At 47.9% G+C, this 26,790-nt stretch overlaps 4 protein-coding genes and 1 non-coding gene across 5 annotated transcripts; all 5 read right to left on the bottom strand.

The window, feature by feature from the left end:
• Positions 1-2,761: 2,761 nt before the first annotated feature.
• LOC140222794 (uncharacterized) lies at positions 2,762-4,225 on the bottom strand (the record flags this gene model as incomplete). Its single annotated transcript, XM_072293927.1, has 1 exon — positions 2,762-4,225. A coding segment is annotated over one exon (1,035 nt), but the record flags the coding sequence as incomplete, so codon positions are not given.
• Positions 4,226-4,241: 16 nt separating this feature from the next.
• Positions 4,242-9,114, bottom strand: LOC117859071 (pectin acetylesterase 3). Its single transcript, XM_034742244.2, has 10 exons — positions 8,667-9,114; positions 6,410-6,492; positions 6,160-6,289; positions 6,007-6,080; positions 5,621-5,832; positions 5,378-5,492; positions 5,087-5,164; positions 4,870-4,975; positions 4,592-4,743; positions 4,242-4,490 (listed from the first exon to the last, which is right to left on the bottom strand). The coding sequence occupies exons 1-10, from the start codon at positions 8,929-8,931 to the stop codon at positions 4,389-4,391; spliced, it is 1,317 nt and encodes a 438-aa protein (XP_034598135.1). The 5' UTR covers positions 8,932-9,114; the 3' UTR covers positions 4,242-4,388.
• A 4,440-nt stretch (positions 9,115-13,554) lies between these two features.
• Positions 13,555-13,626, bottom strand: TRNAH-GUG (transfer RNA histidin (anticodon GUG)). Its single transcript has one exon. It is a non-coding gene; the product is annotated as a tRNA-His (tRNA).
• A 278-nt stretch (positions 13,627-13,904) lies between these two features.
• On the bottom strand, positions 13,905-18,897 carry LOC117858915 (protein ABC transporter 1, mitochondrial). The gene is made up of 8 exons (XM_034742069.2): positions 18,307-18,897; positions 17,935-18,163; positions 17,670-17,822; positions 17,361-17,519; positions 16,750-16,909; positions 14,969-15,078; positions 14,665-14,781; positions 13,905-14,556 (listed from the first exon to the last, which is right to left on the bottom strand). The coding sequence occupies exons 1-8, from the start codon at positions 18,843-18,845 to the stop codon at positions 14,167-14,169; spliced, it is 1,857 nt and encodes a 618-aa protein (XP_034597960.1). The 5' UTR covers positions 18,846-18,897; the 3' UTR covers positions 13,905-14,166.
• Positions 18,898-22,200: 3,303 nt separating this feature from the next.
• On the bottom strand, positions 22,201-24,298 carry LOC117855404 (uncharacterized). Its single transcript, XM_034737745.2, has one exon. The coding sequence runs from the start codon at positions 24,134-24,136 to the stop codon at positions 22,553-22,555; it is 1,584 nt and encodes a 527-aa protein (XP_034593636.1). The 5' UTR covers positions 24,137-24,298; the 3' UTR covers positions 22,201-22,552.
• Positions 24,299-26,790: the final 2,492 nt, after the last annotated feature.

Below are 26,790 nucleotides of genomic sequence, written 5' to 3'. Positions count from 1 at the left end.
GAGATTGTGTACTTGAACAGCAACTTGAGCAGTGGACTGGCCTACGATCTAAACACTTGCAAGGTCCAAGACTTGGGTAACATGTGCACGCATATATACGGGCATCTTTTCCATACACGCCTTGCTGGATGGAGAATTCATTTACAAGCTCAACTTAACACATGGATGCCCACTCAAGTTTTCATAGGGATAAGTGGAGCATTTGTAATTCTTGCCAAAAAAATGAAAAAAAGAATATCATGTACAAGGATAGTACCCACTACCTGATACCCGTGTAAACTTTTTTGCCCTTTGTGTAATATATAGTACAAGCAATTTGTGTTACCAACTTAGTATGCAGTGATTGATCGAGTGTCCTCATGCTCGAACCTTGCGTTTTGCCATGCAATTATATTAAGCTGCCGTTAATTACCGCATAAGGATAATCTAATACGTATTGATCAAGACTAGATCCTTCCCTTGTTAGATAAATACCCGATGGAAGAGGCTCTTCTTAACTGCAATTGGCGCGTCAATTTGTGAACCGCAAGCGTACGGATCATTGTAGCTTTTCCCTTCGAGTATTCTATTCAAGGTTTTTCAATCCATAGGTCGGCGGCGAACTAACTAGGTTTTCTATCCAGCTCAACGGATCTAATCCTACCTTGAAGCATAGATTGCATATGAAGGGTAATCTTGATGTAAAGATGAATCATGAGAATACAGGTTGATCGCATCCACAGATATAAGATAACACCGCTAGGGGCACCAAGAACCTATCATCTTCTAGTTGTAGTTCTAGCTAATAGGCAAGCACAACATGCATCTCATCCAAAGCAATCTTTAAACTACTACCTCCGATCCACCTCCCAAAAACTCTCACCTTACACAAGTCAGATCCTATCACGATCCTCTCTATCGACACAGGAAGTTTAAGGGCACGAACACAGGTGAACATATCTAGCTACCAAGAAGGATCACATACTAGATTAAATCACCATGATTACATAAAGCATGCTATGTAGTCTAATCATGAACTAGACTAAGGAATAAGCATATTCATGATAGATACAAGAGCATATATAAAAGGAGGCAATAAGTCGCTAACAGATCGGATGACATGAAGAACATTGCTCATATAATAGATGTATTTAGATCATCACCTTCGAGTATATACCATTAATAATCACAACTAGCTCCTGAACTCCACCATGGCACAACCGTGCAGGGGGGCCATGGCGGCTAGGGTTGGCCTAAGCCATCTCCTAGACAACTTCGAAGACTTCTAGCGGCCCTCAGCTCCTGCTGGTGAATGCCTTGGTTTCGTCGAGTTCTAGTGGATGGATGATCCATTGAGGGCATCTAAGGGGTCATATTTATACCCTTGGGGAGCCTTGGGGCGTGCTCTACCTTCCCTTGCATGAGTAAGCAAACTTGATTTCCATAAAATCTGACTCGCCCAGAATTTCCTTTTACGCAACCCTTCTTCCTAACATCATATCACCCACGTCCAAACTCCAAATAGAGCAAATTTGGTGCCTAAATTGTGTAGCACAAAAAGATTTTTCAACTTTGGTATTCATTGCTTTCCCTGAAAACAAAGCTAAGGTCCACAAAGTAGCAACACAAGATAATTTGTTTGATTTCGGACTTCTCTACGTAGCATGTATTTGGGGGGGCTATATTTTCTAGCTCCATAATCCAAATTATGCTTTCCATATGTTCAAATTGAAGCTCTCGAAGGTGGATACAACTTTGGCAGTCAAATTTTCTTCATTAGAGGTAGTTTAGATCTTCAAATCTGTACCGAAAGATCAAGCTATTTTGGGCTGCGCGAATATCTCTAGGGTTGACATGATCTTGTGGATAACTTTCCAAAACTCCAATTTTTTCATGCTTAAATCTCCTTAGCGTGAGGTTCATTAAATATGGATACCTAAGGACCATGAATTGTGCTATGAAAGCACACATGGCCCATTAGATGATCCATGGGCTTCCTCAACTGAGCTCGATTCCTTTGGGCTTGCACTTCTAGGTGGGCTTTGTGTAAATCATCCAATTTGGTTTGTATTTCCTATCATTTTGCAATATGATACAAAAAGACACATGCGAATATAGGGTTATTTGAGGTGCCAAGTGACGGGTTAGTATAAGAATATGCATGAAAATACTATTCAAATGACATTAAAAGTACGTTACTAAATGATGGAGAAAGATCACTATAGACTGTCCCTGCATATGATTTCTCGAAATAATACAACCGTCTCGCACCTGACAAAAATGCCATGGTGCCCTCGGTGTGTTCTAGCAAGTAGAGAAGTTGATGAACGTTGGGTTCCCCCGTTTGGCGGCCGCTCTTGTCGCAAAGCTATGGTTACAGTCTTACGGAGGGAGGAGGGAGAGACTGGGACGAGGCTGGGCTGCATCCTGGCCGCCTTTTTAGGCCCAGATATGTTGACTAGGCAAGTCGTGTGATTCGTCTATTTTTGTAGTTCTCGAGTGCTAAAGTAAGACCGCGTTGCAGCTCAAGTTGAAAAATGAACTGTTCTGCTTTTATTATTGTGTCACTCTACTTCTTCATTGCGTGTCCGTCCGTATTATTGATACATCTGTTGATCTTTGTGCGACTCTCTTTGGAAAATATCAAAGTTTCTTGAATCACTTGACAAATATACAAATTTCTCATACACAAAGTACTTGCAATAAAAACATAGAAGCTAGATAGCATAGCTGGTGGAAGATCCAACGACGGTGTGTATGCATATGTGAACGCGCAAGGACATAGGAGTTTGCATGCCAAATTGTTGCATTGTCATAACTCATTACCCTAGTACATACATCATACATGCTATTGTTCAGACGAGCATCTTGACTGAAGTACTGCTGGTAGTGGATCTTCCATCCAACAAGGCGTGTACGGAAAAGATGCTCGTATGTATCCGTGCTGCCCAGCGATGCAATGGTAGTACTCGGGGAGCATGTTGCCCAAGTCCTCTACCTTGGAGCTGTTGAGGTCATAGGCCGTGCTGTTCAAGAACACTGTCTCCTTGAACCGATGAAACCCAAGTAAAGTAACATACGAGTGGTCTTTCACCTTATTATTGCAATGCACAGGTTCTTCATTGTTGCGATCTCCATCGTAATAATCTTGTTGGGTATACTCTGGACTCGCCAAGAGGTGCTTAAGGTTGTTTTGATGCTTTAGCACCCATTATTCCATACGACCAGAAGATTCCTTGAGGATCCAAACTTTAAGTCTGAAGTTGAGGTCGACCACCGCACAATACACCCCATTCTCTGATCTCCCGAGATGAAGCTCCGGATGCTCGTTGGGTTCAATGCCCATGGGGTGCTTGATGACTTGGTACTTGTTATTACCATCCGATGTCGATATTCTGCAGAAGAAATCGCTTTGGCAGTGCACGTAAAGCGCTCCTCGCCCGTAGACGCCATTGCGCTGCTGTGTGGCCCTAGCCAGCTGCATCTCAGCCATGGTTCCTGCGGCTTCTCCTTCCCGAACGAACGACCTCTCCTCCCAGCGCCCAGTTCTTGACGAGAAGACGTGTGTCTCCAACAATGGCGGTGGCCATTCCGACTCCTGCGCCACGGGGTCCAGGTCGGCCCAGCACAGGACAACGGGGATCAAGAACACCTCGTAGTGGGGAGAGGGTTGGGTCGAACACGAGGTAAGGGAGCTCGTAGTAAGCGTCCTCCGTCGCGGTGCGCGGGGGTGGCTGCTCGGGGAGGTGCGCCCACTGCCGCGTGGTCGGGTTCGCCACGCAGCTGAAGAGCAGCACGAGGCCGTTGCAGTGACCTTCGACCGAGGTGTCCGGCGCGTAGTCGAGGTCGCCGGAGACGGTGGCGGCGGCGCCACCGCTGCCGCAGGATGGGGAGGAGAAGAACTCCGTGCGGCCCAGCATGTTGAAGTCGACGAAGATGCCGCCCAGCGAGCGCGGCAGGAGCTCCGCGCGCAGCAGCCGGCCGCCGTCGATGGCGGCGCGCCAGGCCTTGCAGACGCAGCACGTCCTCGTGGAGCTCCCGCACCAGGCACTTCTCGCGGTGCGCCATCGATCTCCCGATCTTGATCTGCCCGTGGTTCTCCCTCGATCTCCCTCGGGAGGACACAGGCGGTGGATTTGAAGGCGGCGCATGTGGATCGTATTCCGAGTCGGAATTTGAATTCGGTTACGTTCCGGACAGCTCGGACTCGGATATCGATCGACAGGGATCTTTCTTCCAGGCCTCTTCATTTTGACTCTCTCTTGTATCAAGATATCGTTCCTTTTAATGGTTGCATTCATTTGCTTTCTCTGTTTCACAAATCAACGTGATGTACACTCTCTACTCTCTTGAACGCAGACGATGTGTGCACAACACAAAAACCACAAGGTACAACAACAGGATCTTTGTCATATGATGTTGCGGCATGTTCCATCGCATGGGTAGCGGCAGTCGATCGCCTTCACTTGAGCTCGGCCGAAGTACCAGTCGCCAACTGATTTTGCGATCCCCTGTGCACAAACAGCAACATAAGAAAACATGCTCAAATCTTGTGTGCAAACATTCAATTTTGTTTGTATGACTGTGAAGATGCTATCACGGCATTGTTTACCTTGTTTTGAATGGCAGGGGAGCCGCCTGCTGCGTTGCTCCAGGTGGTCGGCAGCTCGGACTGGCAGTGCGCAAAGCAGGAGTTGATGAACAGGCCGTTGCTTCTGGAGCCAGAGAAACCTTTCACGGATGCCACCATCTGGTCCCTGAAATCTGCACTTTAAGCTGGGAATTTCAGAGAGCTGTTCCATCTTCAGAGCATCGGATCATTTTCTGATCAACTTGTAGACGATGTAAATCGGTTTCATCGCATATATGCAGGTCATCTATTTGCTTAACCTTGCAGGAACGTTAGCTGGGATGCGTCGCAAGCAGAGCGGTTGGACTTGCAGGTTCGCCAGGCGCCGCTGGGAACAGCTCCATCGGGTGCCAGGCTCTCCTGGATCTGATGAGTCAATTACAATTGCTCAAACAACGTGAGTATTAGTGTTGACGATCAGGAGGATGCAAGCGATGTAATTTACTAGGTGGCAAAAGGATAGTGATGTATAATTACCTGCCAGACGTCGTACGCTGCGTTTAGCAGGAAGATGGGGGTGTTTATGCCATCGATCACATTTTGAGGGAAGAAGCACTGCATTGACATGCACGAGGAGGTCTAATAATTCAGAAAGTGTTTATGATAATTCTGAGCATTTTGCCGGAAGAAGAGCAACGACTTTTTTTTTAGACGTAGGAAACCGGCCTCAACACTCACGAATGAGTGTCTGCAGCCGCAGAAGAGCAACGACTTAGATTTTCAAAAATTTAAGACTTCGTAAGAGTTAAGAGGGGATTAGCAACTCGCCGAGGTGGTGTCGAGACGGGCCGTGCAGGCCGGCGGCAGGTTTGGAGCCACGCCCTGCATCGCCACGATGTCTGAATAGTAGGACCTCAGGCTGCGGCCGCCAGAGACATCAGCACTGCATCCATGCATCCAAGCAAAATTGTTGGGTGCTTGTTACCGTGTGATCCATGGTAACACTACTAGCCGATACAAACAGCAGAGGAAAAGGGGAGTGGCACTTTAAATTTAAACTGGTAGACGTACGCGTCGAGGAAGAGGCCCGCGTCGGCGAGGCACTTCACGGTGGTGGTCGGCGGGAAGAAGGCCCGGAACTCGTCGCAGTGGAGTATCGCCGCCAGGCCGCCGGCGGAGCAGCCGGTGAGCAGCACCTTGTCTGCAGAGGCCATCCCGATGGAGAGGAGGTGCCGGATGGTGGCGTCCCAGATGCGCTGCCCCCGGAAGTAAAACCCATTCTCCTGCAAAATCTCAGCTCCACCGAATCAATTACTACTTGATCACCGACTAATTCTCACTAATTTGATGACCTATAGCTAGGCAGATGATAACTCGTGAGCTTCCAGTGAAAGAAATTAACAACAGAGAAATGAAGAGAGATATGTATAGGCTATGCGTAGGAAGATCTGCTGTGCCTTGTCGAAGCCTTCGCCGGCGAAGGACGCGCCGTCGCAGTAGCGGATCTTCACCCGGTTCCAGCTGTAGAAATCTGCACGCGCGCAGGACGTGCGCATTGATCATCAGTAATGCGTTGCAAACGCTGCAAGAACCTGTAAGGTCTGACGGACCAGGATTGTCGACGGGGCTGTTGCTCATGATGCCTCCGAAGGGGATCTCCTTCTCCATGAGGTCCGACGAGCCTCGGCGACTGGTCTTGCGGAACTGGCAAGCCCTCACGTTGTTGCACCAACCGCCTCCCTGCATGAGCGTTCATCGACACACTTGGCCAGCGAAATCAGGCGTCTATGCACATGAGAGTGCACGGTACTGACTCAGCATAGGAGTATTGAAAATGCAGGTACGATTTGGTGAACTGACCTCAAGGTTTACAATCCAGCTATTGTTTCCCGCCCCCGAGCCAGGATCCAAGTGGTAAGCAGGCGGTGTTCCATCCATACACACTGCACACGGACATGGTGCCGTTACAGAAGGTTTAAAATCAGTGCCATTTGTTAAGTATCCTTGGCGGTCAACATGCATCACCTAAAGTTCCAAAATTGCTATAGGGATGCCTGATTTTGTTTCGATTTCAAAGGAACTTTGGGATGCCAATCCTACTTTTTAAAAAATCCCGTACAAGAAAATTCCATCCATCTTTTATATAACTATCAAATGGAGCCTAACGGAGTAAAACGAATCCATATTACCATTTTACCACTGAGGTTTCCTCTAGCCAAGGCAGGGGCGTTCGAGGGATAAGGGTACTCACGGGTCCCCACTGATCAGGATACTGATCGACCCTGATAGATGGGCCCGTCTGACCATGCCGTGCGGGTTAAGGCATGAAGACGCGTGGAGCACAAGCTAGGAGGCAGAACGAATCAATTCAGCTCGGATATTACGGGATACTTGTTGTAAACCGATCTAGATTGCTTTCCATGTAAGAACCGATTAGGATTAGATCCTATCCGATTATAACCCTAGGTCGTCAACCTATATAAGGCGGCCAAGGACGTCCCCCGAAGGGAACTCATCCCACCTCACGTCAACTCTTCGCACCTACCATCAGCAATACAATCCATCAGAACACAGGACGTAGCTTATTACTCTACGGAGGTCCGAACCTGTTTAAATATTGCGCCCCTGTGTTACCATTCGAGTTCTTGGTCTTATGATCCCCCCGCCTACAAATCTACCACCTGGGTAACCCCCTGGTAGACTGTCGGTCACTAAATCTGATAGTTAGCGTGCCAGGTAGGGGTGATCGTGAGATCCTCCCTAGCGAGCTCGATGGCATCTCATCCCATTGTCATCTTCCCTAAGAGCATGAAAACTTCCTCGCCGATCTGATCCAGCCCCGCTTCGGGAGCATGCCAGTAGACTCCAACTCCACCATCTCCGTCGCCCACTCAGCGCCCATCGCCAGCTCGTCATCCGTCGGATCTGCATCGACGGAGCAAGGTCTCCACCCGAGGATCATCAGGTCGCTTGCCTAGCAGGTCGGCGATCTCTCTCTCTCTCTCAAAGAGGATCCCTGGCATCCTCGCGGCAACCCGCCCACCTACGTCCTCCGATCTAATCGCGCGGCTAGATCGCATCAGCAACACAATTGTTGAGTGCATCAATCTCTCTGAGGCGGCACTACGCCCCATAAGGTTGGTGCCGAGCCTTCCCCGCGCCCCTTTTGGCCTGAAGAACTTGGTTGCCGTGCTTTTCGAAAAACTCACGCAGTCGTTCCAGATCCAGTCTGAAGACCCATCCGAACCTACCTAGTTTTCGGACTGTGGCGAACATCCAACACTCATGGCGCTTCTACCCATAGGATATAAAAGCTACTTGTTCTTTCAACTTTCTCATATTGAATAAATAGATACCTTCTCGCTTTCTTAGCCGATCTATTAATCACTCTCGAGGGTTGTCCGACCTGTTCGATAGACCACACCCTCACCTTTACGCTCGGGACTTCCCGCTACGCGCCGACCTCCAGGTTTGACTATTGGCACTCGGATCTTCTTTCGTCCCGGTCCCGGTTTTTTAATCGAACCAGCCACATATTCCAAAAGCAATGGAAAGAAGCGTAGGTGAAAGGAACAGCCAAAATGACGAGCCACACACTGGCTCGTGAGTCGTGACGGGGGTCACTCACGGGTGCAACGTACGCGACGCCTTTTGGAACCACACGCGCGTGCATGCGGCGCTCCGATCCGGCCGTATCATACCGTCCACGCGCCGACCGCACTACCGAAATGGCAGGGACCCAATCTGCACAGTGCGCGCATGCAAGGCGACAGTGCAACAACGCCTAGCTGCATACTGATCGGAGATGGATGGATTTGGACAGTGATGTGGACACAAATAAAGCAGGCAGGCAGCTACTCTATCTCTCCTCGTCGTGCATGAATAATGGATCGGATCGTGCTCGAGCAAAAAGATTTGCATGCAAATGTGTTGGATCGGACATGCATGAAATTCAAATCGGGGCCGCCCGGTTCGTTCCACATCTATCCTGTCTCTCATGCCAAAAGCCTCTTGACTGCCGGGCTTGCATGCGCGTGTGAACCGAACAATCTGGTACGGAGAAGATGCATGACGGCTGATCGGAGGAGGAGGAAGAAGGAGAAGCGTGCATGCGTACCGGCTCCCGCGTCGACGGCGGACTTGAGGACGGTGATGGGCACCATCAGGGGCCCCGCCACCGCGGCACGCCTCCTGGTCCTCCTCCTCCTCGTCCTACTACTGCCGCCACCGGCGCCGCCCTTGCTGCTGATCAGCTCATCTGCCGCGGCGGTGGCGGCGGCCTCAGCGCAGCAGCTTCCCACGAGCACGACGACGACGACAAGGACGAGGAGAAGCGGCCTTCTGCAGAACTTGTTGTTGGCTACAACCCCAGCTTCCCCCATGGATCCTCCTCCTCTTCGTGTCTCTGCTGCGATGAAGCCGTAGTAGTGATGGAAGCTTTATATTTAACGCGCGCATAGCAAGGGGATGACACACCTAGCGGACCACCACACCCAGCGACAGCACACAGATCACCATGTGTAGCAGGTAGCGCTAGCCAACAAATCCAGCACGCAGGATTCGATTAAATTAGTTGAGCAAATTAAATACCGTGCTTCCATATGTGAGGATATGGATGCTCATTGCCTGCACAAATTAAAAGAGAGATATGCAAATATATCTGGATAGATTTCGTGTTTTATGTTTACATACATGCACAATGATTTGCCCAAGAAAATAATTTGATTTGCCAGATTATCGCCGAAATTCAATAATTCGCCTGCTGACCCATCAATCCAGCCAGGAAATCAATCAATCGAATTAAGACGCATGCACATGCATGTGCACATCACTGATACGCGATTACGGCAGGTAGAGCTAGCACAGTGGAGAGAGCACAGGAGATGGGACAGGTACGTGCAGGACCGTGCTGCCTGTGGCAACGACCACATCCAGCCGTCGTGGCGAAGCCGCGGCCAAAAGGGAGGCAGCAATGCAAGCAGCCCGTGCGCAGGCAACCGTCGATTCGGACGGCTCACTCACCGCCTCACCCGCAAAATTTGAAAGCCGCCATGATGAATACGTCTTCCTCTCAAAAAGCTAATTAACTCAATTTCATCTAAAAGAAACAGCTAATTAAATCTTTGATCTCGACGTCTCACTCGCCACTTCGCCATGCATATATGGTGCACAGCAGTGGCGGACCCAGCGATCGAACCGAGCTCGGGCGGGAAGGACCGCTCTCTTGCAATCTGCCAAACCACTAGCTTAACAATACATCCGACGAGTAATACATGCATGTACAACAGTCCAAGCTAACATGATGCAAGTAAAAACTGTGGAACCGTACTACTCATACCTATGCATACACATACTCTTGTGGGTATGCGATGACGGAGCCCGGGCAGCTGCCCAGGGTGGCCGGGCCTTAGGTCCGCCCCTGGTCCACAGCTCTCTGCTTGTCTCACTTTGAATATGGCGCAAACAACGAGCCCACCGTTCTAAAAATACTGTACTAGCTTTCACTAGTTTGGAGTTTTTCCAACTCACAAATGCATATCATTTTCTTTAAAGTACCTTGACACATTTAAACTTATAAATGACAATATCTCTCTTTGAATAATTTATAAAAAGAATATTTGAAAATTGTATGGTTAGATTTGTGTTCAAATATTTTTTTCTCCCTCCAGCACTAGTAATTAATAAGAGATCTCCCGAGAACCATAATTAATAAGTTTAGAAGATTTGGTACTGGTATTATAATACAATTCCAATGTCAATGTGTAAAGAGGTCTTTTAATTCAAGGGGAATAGGGACAAAACTATGCGATGGGTTAATTCAATTTAGGTCCCCTTTACATTTATAATTGAGGAAAAATATAGGAATTATGTAGAATTTGATTTCAATAGGAGTTTGTTTGAGACCAAAATTGGCATTATAGGAGTTTGCTGTCTGAATCTGGGCAAATCGATCTACAGACCAGTCAGACCAGTTTTAGAAACATTATCAAATCTCTGATTAGACTTCATATTGCGTAGATCTTGTTGAGATGATCAAAATACGTATGTGGAACATCCAATGTGGAGTCCGGATGAGAGAGTTATGGCTCTGGTAAGATTCAGCCCTATGCTGACCGATCAAACCAGTTGGGTTGTGCGGTCGGACCGGTTCGACCAGGCTAGTTCGAGTTAGGTGTTGTATTTTGACACGGGATTTGTATAACCTTCGACTCCTACTAGAGCAAGACCTTCCCACCCTATAAATATGAAGGTCCACGGCCGATTGAGGGCAACCCAATCGAGCAAAATATTTACTTTACTTTTATCGCAAACCCTAATCTTTTCCAACCCCTTGCTTTCCTCTTTCGTCTCGACAGTGGCTAAGAAGGTTCTGAGTAGCCTGCCGATCTCAGAGCAACCCTAGGCGCATGATCCCTGACGGGGTCCCTCCCGGACTAGTGATCTTAGGTTTTCACGTCGCCCCTGTGCAAACCGGTCTGACCGGCTTCCCTGACCGGTCTGACCAACCGAGGGCAGGAGCCACACAAGGAGAGTTTTGTCGACTGCGCGATCTAGCGCATTCGGTGTTGATCAGAAAAAAGCATCAGCAGAGTTTTTCCTATGAGTTTCTTTGGGATAAAGAATTAAATCCTGTCGATTTCTTTGAAATTCATGTAAATTGAGCTCTTTCATGTGATTTTTGGAGGGAAATATCCAGGAACTCCAGCCTTATGAATTTCTTACTTTTGTGTCTTAGGATTCCTTTACAGCATCCAAGATTCCAAGCGCATATCTTTCCCGCGTTTTAAATTCCTATAGGATTTCAACTTCAAGGCACCCTATTCTTTAAAATGTCGTTACAAACAAAGCTTATGGAACCAGGAGAATGCCCGCGTCGCTCCTCCTGGGGCGACACGGGCGGAACCCGAGCGCCCCACGCTGCCGCCCTCCACGGCCGCTCCCGCACCTCGCCGTCGCTCGAGTGGCCGCAGGAAGTCCGCACAGCTGCAGGGAAGGCGACGGTGGGGCTCCCCTTTCCCATCCCCGGTTGTCTTCTTCCTCCCTCGACCTCTTCTCTTCATCCTTGGTGGCTGCGGCGGGGGCCTCGATGGAGGCCAGCTACGGTGGCCTCGCGGCCGGATCCACCCTGCTGTGGCTGGATTTGTGACCTCCGTTGCCATATCTACAAGTTGCTGGGGATGCGGGCGTTACCCTACTGCTGGTGGAGGTGGACGCGGATCTGGCCGAGCAGGCGGTCGGCCTCACTATCGTCTAGCGCGTCCTCGTGACCCATGGCCCGAAGGTGGCAGTGCTGACCGTCGGCACCCATGTGGGGCTGCTACGGCCGTGCACGGGTGCGTGGCGCCCTGTGATGGTGGCAACACCCGCGTCGGGCGCGCGCGGGTGAGGTGGCCGGCGGTGGCGGCATCGTCTACAATGACTGGAAGTCTTGCGGGGGCTGCTGCTGCCGACCATGGTGACGGTGGTGCTAGAGACTCGCCCAAGTTGCTAGGCGGCGGCTCCAGCAACGGCGTCGAAGTTGGCACCCCCCTCGTCCCCTTCCCTCTCCCCCTCCTCCCTTCACCCCACCACGCCATAGTCATCCCCCGGTCGCCCTAACCCTAGCCGCCGCTATGGCCGCGCTCTGGCCCTCCCCGCCAATCCACCCGCCCTGGCCTTGGATCTGCGCTCCCAAGCCGAATTTGTCTCCTCTGAGCCTGGGGTGACCCTCCACCCCTCCGTCGCATCTACGACGGCCGCTCTGGCATCGACGGTGGCAGGGCTACGGCATGCGCGAACCACGCGTCCTGCTGCAGCCCGGCGTCCGCGGGCTTGCCCACCCGTGTGTAGACACCCCGGCCGTTGATGCCCTCGTTGTCTTGCCTCCAAGGGTGGGGTGACAGGGAATGCGTGGTTGTGGCCTGCCTGGAGAAAGAGGCAGTCTCCTAGTCCATCGGTCACCAGATCCGTTCATCCCGATGGTCGACGTGGCCCAAGGTCGCTCCTTCTTCCCTCTCCTCCTGCAGCAAGGGATGCTTCGGGCTGCTCGTCAACGGGTCCGCTCCTTGCCGAATCCATGTTCTGTCCAGGGCCACTGGGTGGCCCCTAGGTCATTCTCCCCTGCTGCTACTAGGTCGTCTCCCTCATCGGCAAGGTCGTGGTCGTTCTCTACAAGGTCGTGGTTGCTCTCTTCGAGGTCGTCTCTCCGCTCCATGGGCAAATGGAGGCTACTTCCATCTACTGGTTGTCCGTGGCTGTTGCTGTCGTCTGGTTCGAAGGTCGTTTTGGCTATTTCCTGTAGGTGTGCCTCTTCGTTAACTGGGCTACCCGCTGTTGTTGCCCTCATTTGAGCCTCAGCGATGTGTGGATTTGGGTTTGGGGGCCATGGTGAAACTCTACTTAGCATTTGCCGATGCCGGCAACGGTTGCATCTACGGATATAGTTCACCTTGTTGGGGGCGTTGCTGAAGCCTACAACCCAATTTAGCTAGGTGAAGACTTGGTCTAGCCCTTGGATAGATAGACGATGGCGGCGTCTTCGGCGTCGTTTTCTTCTTGGAGGCATTGTCTTGCTTGACCCTCCACACTCCACCTCCGTTGGGCTCTTTTGTTAGGCTTCCTGTTTGGGTACCTTTGTTGTGTGTCTCTGTTATAAGTTTCTTTCTGTTGTTTCTTTGTTAGGTCGCGTGTCTGTCGCCACCTTGTGATCTCTGTTATATCTCTGCGCTTGGGTTCTCCATAAGTTGCATCATTGTAATTCTCTCCTTCTTAATGAAAAACGTGCACGTCTTAATAAAAAATATCGTTACAAGAATCCACGTGATGGCAGTTCTAAAGCATCAGCTGAAACAGAACTATACGAACACAAACAAGGTGTCATGCGAAAAGAGAATAAATAACAACTTTGCAAAAGTGAAAATAATGAAGCATCAGCACAATGCGCCAGTGGCCCATGAACTTGGCCCAAGTGCACCGTGGGGATTGTGATACAGAGAATAAAAAAATTTAACACAAAAAATTAAATCTGTGGCTGCTGGGATTCGAGCCCAGGTCTCCACGGCCACAACGTGGAATTCTCACCACTAAACTACAGCCACAACTTGTGAAAGATTTGCATTTGAAAGTAATTTATAACTATAATTAGGACTTGAGTTACAAGGTAACAATCATGAACCATGCGCGGTTTCTGAATGAATCATCGTCTGCAACCAACCAATTTCGATTACCTGGTACTCCCACCGGTTCTAAATATAGGGCATTGGGACAGCTTAATTAGCCCATGTGAAACTGGAGAAGAGATACTAGAGAGTATTACATCAAGGCTCGGGTGACAGGAAAACTCAGTTACAACACAAAATTGTGCGGACAACACCCAAAAATAAACTTTGTTCAATTGCCTTTATTGCTCCGCTAAAAAAACTTGTACAAATAATACCACCACTTTCCAGTGAAATGCTTCTCTTGAGCATATTGTACAGTCTCCTACTTAGCTCATCCAAACAGACTTTACAAACCAAGAACACAACCTCTCAGCTTTTTTAACACCAAATATGAATGTAAGGTGACGGCCAAGCTCTCTAGAAAAATGAGCTGCAGCCAACAAGGAACTATTTGGCAGGTCCCCAACATGAGGTAATCTATGCAGTACTAGCAGCTACATCGGTATAATCGTTACTGAAATTATATTGCTCATAAACTTGGAACAACATCTCTCTGCAGGGCACGACTGCCCCTATCTTGATGCAAGCCAGGAAGGCACCTGACAGCTTTCTATGGAGGCTGTAAACTTCATCCGGTGGTGGGGTCAGCCTGTGCTTCAACATGGTAGCCCCGAGATTGGAAACACTATGTGTGATATTGTTCGCTCGAAAATCATGGCCGCCTGGCTTTGAGAACGGCACACCAACAATGAAGGCTGCTTGGACATGAGCGTCCAGCATGACTTCTGGTTCCTCACCAGTAAGGAATCCAAGTCTGCGGGACATCTCTAAGACACCAGCCCGATCTTTGTTTGCACAGGCAACGACCTGAGCAACAATACAATAAATCAGACACCAATCATCTTGAAAGCTAATATGGCAAAATTCTGATAATGGATTCGGTAATGGAAGGGTGCATTGGTTGTCATTACATACCATACGTAGGTAATCATCTACAAAGCGCTTTGGAAAATCACGAGCTGCCCCAAAGTCAATCAGATTGAATTTCCTTGTAGCATCATCATACAGAAAATTACTCCAATTTGGATCAGTCTGCACCAAAAGAGTAATAAAAAGGTCAGCATAAAAAGAGCAGTGTACATGAGGTTTTTCAACCTTGACCATGTGTACTATAAATTAGCAATTTATGGGACTTTAGCATGATGCAGATTACACAGACAGCAAGCTCTAACTATAAGTTATGTATGAATTTAGCAGATGGAATGAAGTCGACGCATGCCTGCATAAATCTGAAGACAAATAGCTCCTTTACTGTAAGCTCAAGCAGTTTACAACCAACATAATTGCGGGTTTCCTGGCTTAACTGAGCAACCTTATCAATAGGAACCCCTGTACAGAAGCAACAGGTAGATGCAGGAGTTAGAATCTCCCAATAAAAAATACTGATTCTCAATTTCATGAAGAAAACGGGACCAGCAGAAGACTTCAAATACTGCTGCATAGTTTGACGCTAGTATTAGAAGTATATTTAACAGGTTTTAGTTCATCAAAATAGCTTCATTACTGATCAAACAAACATAGGATTCATTTGCCATGAAGCAAATAATTAATCTGCATAAACAGCATAGTTTTATTCTTCAATGGTTAATGAGCTTATTGCCGCATATCTGAAACCTGAAATATGATAGCTTTATTCTATGACCATAAAAAGCTATTAAAGCATAACTCTAATTACAAAATTTTCACATAGACAAACTACTGAACAAGGCAATCCTTTTTATTCAAAATGTATGTTAAAGGTCTAATATGTTCAAGCTCTCTGTAGGAAAGCATACAGCAAAATAATTCAGGCTTTAATAAGAAACTCCATTAAAAAACGGACACAGATCATGTGCAGTGGTAACTACCACTGCAAGATAAGCAGTACCAGCATCTGATCCATCCAAGGGACAAGCAACGGCTTGGATCACAACCTTTGTTTTCTCCTTTTCTTTTACATTGGTGTGCTGAATTCTCAGACATACAGAGCACATATGCATTTTCATACTACTGAACAAGTCTTTTGTTGTGAGTTACTACATCATTCAACAATAATTAAAACCACACAAAATGTTTCAGGGATGTGGACAACTAATTGGCTATCATCCAGAGGTAAGACACTTGTTCTCCGACAATTTGAGAGTTTGCATCACCCCGTGCTACCAGCTTCCAATGGCACACCAGGTTTAATTAAGCAGGACCAAGCGGATTTGCTCATTTAGAGCAGCAATTCGGGTGTGCAGAAACTAGTTGACTAACGCGCTGGAACAAGAGTTGGACCATAATACTACCAGGCAATTCCTCAAGCATCTACTAGGTGTCGTCCATGACGCCATCCATCGTAGCTGCTAGGTGCTTGCCAGAGCGCTCGGTGCCACGGAACGTTGCACTGGGGCACGGGGCACTGCACAGCACCGGTCTTCTTCGACGTGCGCGCCTTGCTCGGTGCCGGCACAGAAGTCATGGCTTCTCCACGAGCAGATGAGGGAGTTTGATGACGGCCGCTCCGGCACGCGCGGGAGGAGTAGCAGAATGTCCACGAGCGGCGGGAAGAGGTGCTGGGCGAGCATTGACTCCCGCGACGGCGATGGTGTGGCACTGTGGCGTCCATGGCAGCGTCGGGTGAAGAAGAGAAGTGAAGAGAAAAGGAGAAAACAAGAATATGATCCAGGCCATTGCTTGCCTATTGGATGGTTTGGATTGCAGTGGCAGTTACCACTGCACCTGATCTGTGTCCTTAAAAAACATGTTTGCCTTTCTCTTTGGTTGTGTCGTTAGTTTATAAGACATAGAGGTACTTCAAATTGTCAGTATGCCAGCATTTCATGCTCAACATTTACACAGCAAAGGAATTTGAAATGGATAAGCCATACAACGCAAGAGTAAAGAAATCCCATGTTTATTTATGGGATTACACTCGCAGCTGAACATATCTCAAAAAATTCCCTATCACTTAATCTGGTAATATTAAACAATAAATACACAGGGCAAAAAAAATCATAGCATCATTGCTAAAAATACCTGGAACAAACTCTGAGGTCAGTACTTTCTTGCTAGATAGTTGATCAATGACCTTTGGGACATAATAGCCATCACTATCAGATAGCAATTCTTTGTAACGTTTCTGGTTACTTGCTTCTAATACATAATCACACTCCCTTGCTAGCTCTTGCTTTGCCACCTGAATTATATAACAGGATTATCATAGAGCATATTCTCTGTATGCTAGAAATTTGCATCAATATTACAAGACATTTGGCTCTATTAGAAGAGTAGAAAGTATCAAATGATCAGTATGTGTAGTTGACCCTTAAGATTATAGAATGTATGAACAGAGATTGTAAAGAGGAGCAACTTGCTGGATGCGACTCTAAGAAATTCCATAATTCCTTTTGAATTTTGTTTTAATTTGTATATTGAGTAAAGATCAACATTGGTCCATCTCATACGGAAAAGATCTTAACATACTCAAATGTGCAGTACTTCACATTACAATCCCATCTACATTTGCACGAAAAATACAATCTTGACAGAAAGAAAAAGTGTGCCAAAACTGCAGGTAGAAATACTATGAGAAAGAAACAGAGTGAACAATCCATATCTCTATCAAAGTAATTGAGAAAAAGATTTACCTTCATAGCTCTATCAAGAAAAAGACCTTTAGGGATGAGGTTTGTGTAAGTTAGAAGTAGCCTAACATTCTCAATATCACTTTCTATACTATCTGCAACCCCAGGGTATTGTATTTTCATGACAACATCTGATCCATCCTTCAAAACCGCTCGATGGACCTGGTTGAAAGAAAAAGAAGCACTAGATAAGCAAAGGACATGGCTCGATAGTGAGAGCAGCACCCAACAACACATTTAGTATCAGATTGTGCTTGAGGTAAATGCTCAAATTTCACATTCACTCCATATAGAGTTCCCTGCTGAACCAACCTGCCCGATGCTAGCTGCAGCTAGCGGATCATAGTCAAAACTTCTCAACTTGGAGGACCAGTTAGGGCCAAGCTCAGCATCAAGGACTGAATTTAGCTGCTTCCTCGGCATGACATCAGCACCTTGACGAACAATATCAAGAGCTGCCAATACCTACATTAAGTTGGCCAACATCAATTTGATTGGCAGATCACAAGAAGATGGTAAATGAAGCGTAAAACAATAGTGAGGAAACAAAATTGTAGCATTAGATTCAAGATAATACCGGTGGGGGTACAAGGGATTCATCCTGGATGCTCAGCATCTGTCCCACCTTGAGTGCCGCTCCCCGCATCCGGCAGAGTGCAAGGGCAATACGCTCAGCATTCTGATCGGACAAGAATGGCGAGAGCGCTGACCGCTTGCCATCTGTGTCAGCCGGTGTGCCATACACCACCCGGCGGGCCGACTCCTGAAGAGTACCCCACGCTAGCCCAGCGCCCAGTCCGGCAAACCTTAATTATCCCGGCACATCACCAAAAAACAACACGATTCACTCGTCATCTATCCAATTCAGATGGATGCATATACAAAACGTAAAACAAACGTGCGCTATTCCAAATTTCAATTGAGGCGGGATATGAGCTTGATAGCTTACCCGAGGGCTCTGCTGAATGGTGTGGATGGAACCTTTCGCTCTCGCAACTGCCTCCTCTTCTCCAGTGGCGCCGGCGAGGGCAAAGGGGGCGCCTGTGGGGGCAATGGCGAGGGCGGAGGAACCGCAACAGGGTCCGGCCTGGCCGCCGTGACGGAAGCAGGCTCAGCGTCGACGGGGGCGGTTGAACCAGTTCCGGCGATCTCCTGTGTCCGCGCGGGGTGTGCGGGCTCTTGCGCCGGCTGGGGCGGGGGCGGCGGCCGCTCCGACGGGGGATCTTGCGGGGACGCAGCGGCGTTGTCGTGGGTGAAGTATACGACGGAGGAGGACGAGGAGGAGGGGCGGGAGGACTCGGTGGCGGGGTGCAGCCCAGCGCCTGGAGGGGGCTGCGGGCGGCGCGGAGTGCCCTTGGTGAGGCCGGCTAGGTCGGTTGTGGCGAGGAGCGCGGACCTGAGGACGTCGCGTGGGGAGGTGCCCCGCGTGGCCTCGCGGGCGACGAGGGCCGCGCCGTCGAGCAGGCGCCGGAGATCCCTGGACGCCATGGGAGAAGGGGAAGGAGGCGTGGAAGGCCCCTGGACCAAGAAGAGAGAATGCGTGGAGGCGGCAGGCGCGGCGAGACGACACGGCCACGACGGCACCGGTTGTTGTTGGGCCCCTCGTGAATTTCACTTTATGGGCCGCCGCCTACGTGGCTAGCTATTAGTTAGGCCCAGCCACACCAGTGGTCTATTTTTCTCCACGAGACCACGAAAGAGTCCTCGCCTTCCGCTCCATCAAAAAAGGCTAATTAACGTTGCTATTTTGTCTTTGTCATTAGCAATGAGAAGCATTCTTTGGTCAGAAAAAAGAGAAGCATTCTAAAAACCGGTTGGAGATCGTGGACTAAAAATTAATCCAATATTTGAATATCAATTAGGATAACTAAACATGAACTAATTATGAAACTAATTGCATAAGTCACAACTAATTGATGAGTAGAAGCCATTGATCCTAATTAGACCTTGGTCTATGTTTACTGTAGCACAACATGAGCTAATCAAGATCTAATTAGGATTAATAGGTTCTACTCATCAATTAGCTACGACTTATGCAATTAGTTTTGCATTTAGCTCATATTTAATCATTCTAATTGATATCTAAATATTGAACTAAAAATATCGGAGGGCTCCAAACAAACCTAATTAAAGGCTACCTCTCACGACGTCTTTGTGAAACCAAAAGGCTACCTCTCACGACGTCTATGTGAAACCAATCTTGGCATGCTCATTTCTCATAAAAGAAAATCGTGATATGCTCATACAGTCATATTTCTTCACAATCACACTCATCATGCTCTTTTTTTTAGATGTTGATTTGTTTGTTTTAGCTTGAGGTTATACTGAAATTCTCCCGATCAGTCTTTAAATTGCTAGTCATTGACTAGTCAACTGCAACACGCAAGAGGATGCGTTGGAATTGTCCCAGTTTGCTGTTGAGTCACTTGATGTGGACTCCATGGATTACAAGACGCTCATCGTGCTCTAGTGCTACTCGAGCAATATCAGAAAAATATAGGGCACAAAAGTTGCACACCGTCTTCATTAACTTTTTCAAGACCGAAACTAATCAAATAATTTGATCGATATTTAACACTTCAGGGACCAAAATGACATTTCTGGCAAAGTTCATGGCGTATTCGGATATTCCTCTGCATTATGAATATGAACCATGCTTAAACTTGTTCCAGAATCTTTTCTTTTAGAAAGTAAGTCCTAGAATGTACATTTAAGCTTCAAAAACTCCAAAATGTGATATGTACATTTTTTTATTTCGTTGTGCAACCAAAAAGGTTCAGTACACATGCACGCGAGAAAGTTAGGTGAAAAAACTACTTGGTACCTTTATTATATTTTCTGCAAAAAAAAGTGTCTCTAAACCGGATAAAAGAGATCAAAGTTGAAATGTACTTTGGCCCCCAACTGTTCTATTTTCTCTCTTTACTACCTTGATTAGTCTCAAAAGCAAGCCCATTCTCTCTACACCTCAGCCCTAATCTCATGAAAATTCAACTATACTAAAGATGGATTCTTGGGTTGTCAAGTCCAATTTCTCCATGTCCCCTTTCCTCACAGCTAGAGAACACTAAACAACCATGCTACTGGAAAAAAAATAGTACTGATGCTTTTCTTGAAAGCTTTATGAAGTTTTGAGATGAGGTTATTGGTTGAGAATAGTTTACATTCTAATTCCTAAGTCAAATACCAATCGGAAATAATTTCAGTACTTTTTCTTGTCTAGAACTTTTTTTTAAATGAAAGTTTAAAGCTATTGAATGTCATAGTATTGGAGGTACTCAAATTAAAGTATGCATGATGTACATGCAAACGGTTTGCCATGTCTACTTTTTGCTTCCTGCTCGGCCGGTGAGGTTGAGACATTCGATTCCTTTTCTTATAGCTTTTGAAGGAATTTAAATCACATTCTTCTTATAACTTGTGTTAAATTTCCACTTGAACGATTAATTATAACAAAATGCCATTTGCAAACTATTCATGGAAGCATACAAGGGTGCGATGTTATAAATGATGATACTCTTCTCTATAAAGTTGGTCAAATTTAAAATAGTTTGACTTAGACAAATCTAGAAGTGTTTTTTTTTATGGAGGGAGTAAGAGAAAACTAAAATGGAAACATAACAATCCTTAAAGAATTCATGGCCTCCTTGATTACAGAAAGAGTCATAGAAATTTTGGAGAATTCTCGACTTGATTTACAGCAATCTGATAATCAAGAAGCCAAGAATTCATGGCCATGAATTATTCAGCGCACTAATCTCGTACTCCCTCTGCCTCCCCCTCCCCCACAAGGGAAGCAGGGGTGGACCTAGAATTGCAGCTTTTTTTTTTGAAACTAAAATTGCAGCTTGGCCAGGGCTGTTCCAATAGAAACTGATCTAGTCGGGAAATACTATGTCTTTGCTTTTTTTTTCGGAAGAGAATTGACACTTGTGGGACATCCTGGGAACAATGTCTTTGCTTGCCCACTAGTACTTTTTTTTGTTTGCAGTCCATGGCATGGTAAGTCATGTAATTATGAAGATATTTGACCCCATAATGATAAATTAACTTGCCTTGAGAATGGCATGGGTATGTGTGTATACTAGAGTATGCAAATTGAATAAATATATCAAATCCAGCCATACAGCGATAGAATATGTTTAATTTTTCATATATTGTTTTTTCTCAAAACGTGATAGAATCACGATTCTACAGCGATGCTGTCAGTAAAAAGATTTGGATCGCCGGCAGAACTGCCACTGGATGAATACATCGATTCCTCGCCGGTGCTAGGAATGGCGGATGAGGCAGGTCGCGACGGACTAGTTCGTTGGCCTACCAGTAGTAGTACTACTGTTTTCACACTGTTCCATGTAAGGTTTCTCAGGTTCTGTGCGTGCGCAGTGTTATCGACATCTTTTACTTTTTGCGGGCAACTTGTGTCAACATCTGCACGACTGCACAGGCCAAAAATGGCAAATCGAGCAATGGTTAACAGAAGCAGCGAACAGAGTATCAGATTACGCTACAATAAATGCTCAGGTGCAGACACAGGAGAGTCGAGCAGACACGATAAATCAGGGTATTAAGGACGTGTTCGGATCCTCGGTAGGTTACGTCGGAGGTTCGGATCCTCGGATCCTAATTAAAAGAGCTAAATATAATTTAATTGTAAAACTAATTATAGAATTTTCACAAGATGAATCTATTAAGCCTAATTAATCCATCATTAGTAAATAGCTGTAGCACCATATTATCAAATTATGGACTAATTAGGTTTAATAGATTCCATTCCATCTATACAATTAATTTTATAATTAATTTATATTTAATACTTTTAATTAGTATTCAAACATATCCGTTAAAATTTAGCTCTGGTATCAATCAGGGCTAAGCAAATCAATTAGCGCATCGCTACAAGAATTTAGCTGACTCTGAACTTACCCCCTTAGCTGACTCTGAACTTGAAGCCTGCATTGACACAGCCACGCAGGGGCATCCCCATCCCCTATGAACAGACAGACACTGACTGAACTCCTGACACGCACAACTGCTACGGCACTAGTAGACCTGAAACTCTGAAACTCGAGCACTATTCTGCTACTGTCTTTTTCGTCCAAGAGAACTGTTTCTAATAATAGAACTAGAGCTTTCCTTTTTGAAAAGAACCTCTACCGACCGCTACCGGTAACGGAAAGGCCACGCACGCGCAGCTAGTTGGGGTGGCCGGCGGTGGACGGGCTGGACCCGATAGGCTGCTGGTAGTGCCCCGCCCCCACGAGCGGCGACGCGCCGGGGTGGTGGTCGACGGACGACGAGTTGGCCTCGGCCATGTCGAGCTCGATGTCCCTGTGGCGGAGCATGAGCAGCATGCGGCGGCTCTCGATGCGGCGCCGGTCGTTCTCCAGCCGCGCGCGCTCCATGTCGCGCTCCTTGTTCGCGCGGAACCGCTCCCACTTGAGCCGCTGCTGCTCCAGCTCGAAGGCGCGGGACTCGAGCGCCACCTGCCGCTCCTCCACCTCCACCGCGCGACGCCGCACCCAGCACCGGGCCTGCTGCGGGTCCGCCGCCACGGTCGCCGCCGCGAGCTCGCTCCTCAGCTGCTCGGCCGCCGCCGACGGCCTCATCGCGCGCCTCCCGCCGCTGTGCGGCTCGTCATCGTTGTCGTCGTCCGCCGCGCCGCTGTCCTCGCCGCCGCGCCCGCGTTTGTTGCCGTTGTGCTGGTGGTGGGCGCGGTGGTTAAGGGGGTACGCGTGGCCGTCCTCCTCGTCGTCGCCGTAGTCCTCGTCCTCGTCGTCGTCGCCGTTGTTGCTCATCAGGGCGTCGTCGCTGTCGCCGTCGTCGTCCGCGGAGGAGTCCTTCGTCCCCGCCGGCGGTGACGGGGCCGCCGCCTGCTGGGGCTGCGCGTGGCGAGCGGCGGGCGCGGGCGGCGGGTGGTGGAGGCAGGCGGCGTCGCCCGGCGCGGCGGCGTGCGGCGGCGCGTGGCCGCCGCCGTTGTGGTAGGCGCACATCTCGCGGAAGAAGAGGTGCTTGGAGCTGAGCAGCTTGCGCGCCTCGTCCTTGGCCTTGGGCGAGAGGTCGTCGATGGCGTCGAGCAGCGCCGGGTTCTCGACGACCCGGCACGCGCGGCCGCGTCCCAGCAGGTCGACGACGCGCTTGTAGCGCTTGTTGAGGTCGTTGAACTTGTCCTCGCACTGCTGCGGGGACACCGTGAAGGTCTTCTCCATCATGGCCTGCGACACCGACTTCCACTTGCCCTTCTTCTGCTGCTGCGACGCCGCGGCATGGCCGTGACCGTGACCGTGCGCCGCCCTGCCGGGCTTGCCTCCTCCCGCGCCGCCGGCCGCCGCCGCCCCCACGCCGTCGCCGTCGTCGCCGACGTTGTACACCACCGTGATGAGCAGGCGGACCATGGAGTCTGTCCACTTCATCCGCGACCACGGGCAGCCCGCCGCCGCCACCATCTGCTGCTGCTGCTGCACCTTGCCGCCGCCGAAGCCGTTGCCCACCATGTCGTCGTCGTGCCCGACCCCCGCCGCGCCCACCACGCCACGCGACGACGACGTGTTGGAGTAGGGCGAGAACGACGACGGCTGCTGCTGCTGGGGCCTCACCGGCGCCGGCTGCTGCAGCTGGAACCCGCCGTGGTGGTGCTCTGCCGCCTGGTGCTGGAACGCGGCGGCCGGGTGCATCTGCTGCGGGGCGAGGTGCATGTCGAGCCCCAGCATTGCCGCCGACCCCACCACGCCGCCGCCGCCCCGCGGCGCCATGCCTCCTCCCCCGTCGCCCCTCTCCATCGCCACCAGACCCCCAATCTCCAAAGCCACCCGCACTCTCTCTGGCTCTCGCTCTCTCTCTCTCGATCGCTCTCGGCTCTTGACCTCTTGTCCGTGGGAAAACGGCAGCGGGGAGGGAGTCTTTATGGGGTGGCAGGCGCAGCCGTGTGGGCGATCGCCGCCGGTTTCGGCCGTGCGGCTGCGACCGCCCCCCGCGCGGGTTTTTCCCCCGCGCCGCGCCGTTTCCAGCGGTGGGAGCCCACAGGGCCGCGAAACCGCCTGGGATCCCATGCGCCCACGCGCTCCCCTCGCGAAACCGCTTGTGCTGCTTGCGGTGGCCGCAGAAGATCCCAGACTGCCTGCGGAGGACTGGATTGTGAAACAGCTGCCGGAAGGGGGCTGCCCCTGGTTTTGCTCTTACCACCGGAGAGTCTCCTTTCTCTTCGCTGGTTTTATTTTTTTTTCCCAATGAGAAATTAGGTTGGCGATTGCAAAAAAGACCCTACTGTTGCTAAGGATCTCACCTATTTATTGTTTTCCTTTCACGCGGTGGTGGACTTGCAAGCGACAATCACATTGACCTTGTCCAACGCGTTCGTTATAAGATTTTGATACGCTTGCATTACAAGTTGTAATCTTCATTATTTCAATACAGCAAATACAAATGTTCTCTCCAAATTTCTGCATTTGGGCTGGCCAAAACCTCAATATGTTTCTTTTTTCCCCATTTTTGCAGCTTTTTGTGTCATTTGGTCGTGAACTCATAATTTGTGTAGTTTGTACCCACAGGACGAATGGAATGATCATGGTAGAACCTTGCTGCAGCGAACACCATATTAGCTTCATCTTGCATGGTTAACCTGTGAATCGCCACTATTTCATATTTTCTTTACTTATGACAGTATTCGCATATAAATAGTTGGAATTGCCATTATTTTTTAGACATTTGCATAGAATCAATGAAATTCCAGTGACTTTTAGGGTTTTTGTCCCATAGCTTTAGTTTGGGCTCGGCCGTCGGTTGGCTTAATGTGTCATCCAAGGTAACTACGGATAAGTGTACGGTTCAATTAATGAGATGAAGAATATACGACAAAAGTGCAGCATTCATTATATATATGTGTGACAAGTTATCAATATCATTGCTTACGACAAACGAAATTATGGATTGTCGTCTCCTGCATTGTTTCATATGTCCGTACATGCATTGATTCAAAGTGTCTTCCAAAACGGCCACTTATAGTTCAACTAGTTTGATGGAAAACATGAGACAAAAATGCATCTTGCACATTTTATTATATGCGCGGCAAAGTATTAATACTACCGCTTGCCGCCAACATACCTCTAGATTGTCGCCTCCTGCATTGTTTCATACTTCTGTACCATGCATTGATTCAAAGTGTCATGCAAGGCAGTTACGGATAAGTGTACGATTCAATTAATATGATGAAAAATATGAGAAAAAAAATGCAGCATGCAGATTTGTTATATGCACAACAAAGTATCAACACCACCGCTTGTGGCACGTTCCTCTAGATTGTTGCTCTTGCATTGTTTCATACTTTCTAACCATGCATTGGTTATTTGGTTCAAGGCATCATCCAAGACAACTACAAATAAGTGTAATTAATGCAATAAAAATATGAGAAAATATCAATGCTATCGTACTTTTAGAGCAAAAATGGACGCAAAACGGGTCATTTTTGCGACCAACAAATCTCTAGATTGTCACCTCCTACATTATTTCATACTTCCCTACCCATGAGTTACTATCATGAGACACTTTGATGAGGTAAATGGGTATGTACCGTTCTTCTAGCTACTACTCCCTCTATTTTTATTTACATGTCACATTTGCTTTATCTTAAGTCAAACTTATCCAACTTTAACTAAGTTAATAGAAAAGGTTAACAACATATACAATTTGAAATATATTCCAAGATGAATTCAATGAAACAAATTTGTATTGTAGATGTTTTTATATTTTTTAATAAATTTTGTCAAAGTTGGATAAATTTGATCAGGACAAAGAAAATGTGACATGTAAATGAAAATGGAGGGAATACTAAGATTTGGATGAGAACATGATAGTTCTAAACCTGCACAAGATTGATTGACACCATCTCTTGGATGTTTTTTTTAAAAAGGTGTATTTTTCATCCCTCAAATATTATACAAGTGTGACATTCATCCCTTATATCTCATAGGTTTTGGATGCATTTGCATCGCTAGTCTCCATTATTTGCTACTAGATCTGTGTCATACGGCCTCCTTGGATAGAAGCAACTAGATCTGTTCTATTCAAACTCCTACACTTGCGCTGGCCAAAAACTCAATGTGTTTTTCATTTGTGCTGCCTTCTCTGCCTTGTGGTAGTGAACTCTCGATCTTTGTACCCACGAACAGAATTTTCATTGTAGAACCTCATGTGAGGATGCAAGATTAACTTGTCATGGTTACACGAACTGTCACTATTTCATATTTTCTCGCTCATGACAATATTCTCCTATAAATAGATGAAGTTATTATAGGTTTTCAAGTCATCATCATATATCCCAATATCTGAGTAAAATCTATGAAATTCTAGTGACTTTTTAGGGGATGGGCCTACTAGCTTTAGTTCCGACTTGACTCGTTAGCTTAAGGTGTCATCCAAGATGAAAGGAAATAAGGAT

This window comes from Setaria viridis, chromosome 5, assembly GCF_005286985.2.
Source record: "Setaria viridis chromosome 5, Setaria_viridis_v4.0, whole genome shotgun sequence".
Lineage (NCBI taxonomy): Eukaryota > Viridiplantae > Streptophyta > Magnoliopsida > Poales > Poaceae > Setaria > Setaria viridis.
The sequence above is the reverse complement of the archived record's forward strand: the minus strand, read 5'-3'. Positions and strand labels throughout refer to the sequence as shown.

Excerpts from the sequence above, each read along its gene's own strand:
- LOC117859071 (XM_034742244.2), bottom strand. The coding sequence starts at position 8,931 with ATGGGGGAAGCTGGGGTTGTAGCCAACAACAAGTTCTGCAGAAGGCCG. Across the intron at positions 4,976-5,086 it reads CAGCGTACGACGTCTGGCAG|ATCCAGGAGAGCCTGGCACC; the intron begins GTAATTATACAT and ends TTGACTCATCAG. Across the intron at positions 4,491-4,591 it reads CCCCTGCCATTCAAAACAAG|GGGATCGCAAAATCAGTTGG; the intron begins GTAAACAATGCC and ends GTTTGTGCACAG.
- LOC117858915 (XM_034742069.2), bottom strand. The coding sequence starts at position 18,845 with ATGGCGTCCAGGGATCTCCGGCGCCTGCTCGACGGCGCGGCCCTCGTC. Across the intron at positions 17,520-17,669 it reads CTGCAGCTAGCATCGGGCAG|GTCCATCGAGCGGTTTTGAA; the intron begins GTTGGTTCAGCA and ends TCTTTCAACCAG. Across the intron at positions 15,079-16,749 it reads GACCTCAGAGTTTGTTCCAG|GGGTTCCTATTGATAAGGTT; the intron begins GTATTTTTAGCA and ends GCTTCTGTACAG.
- LOC117855404 (XM_034737745.2), bottom strand. The coding sequence starts at position 24,136 with ATGGAGAGGGGCGACGGGGGAGGAGGCATGGCGCCGCGGGGCGGCGGC.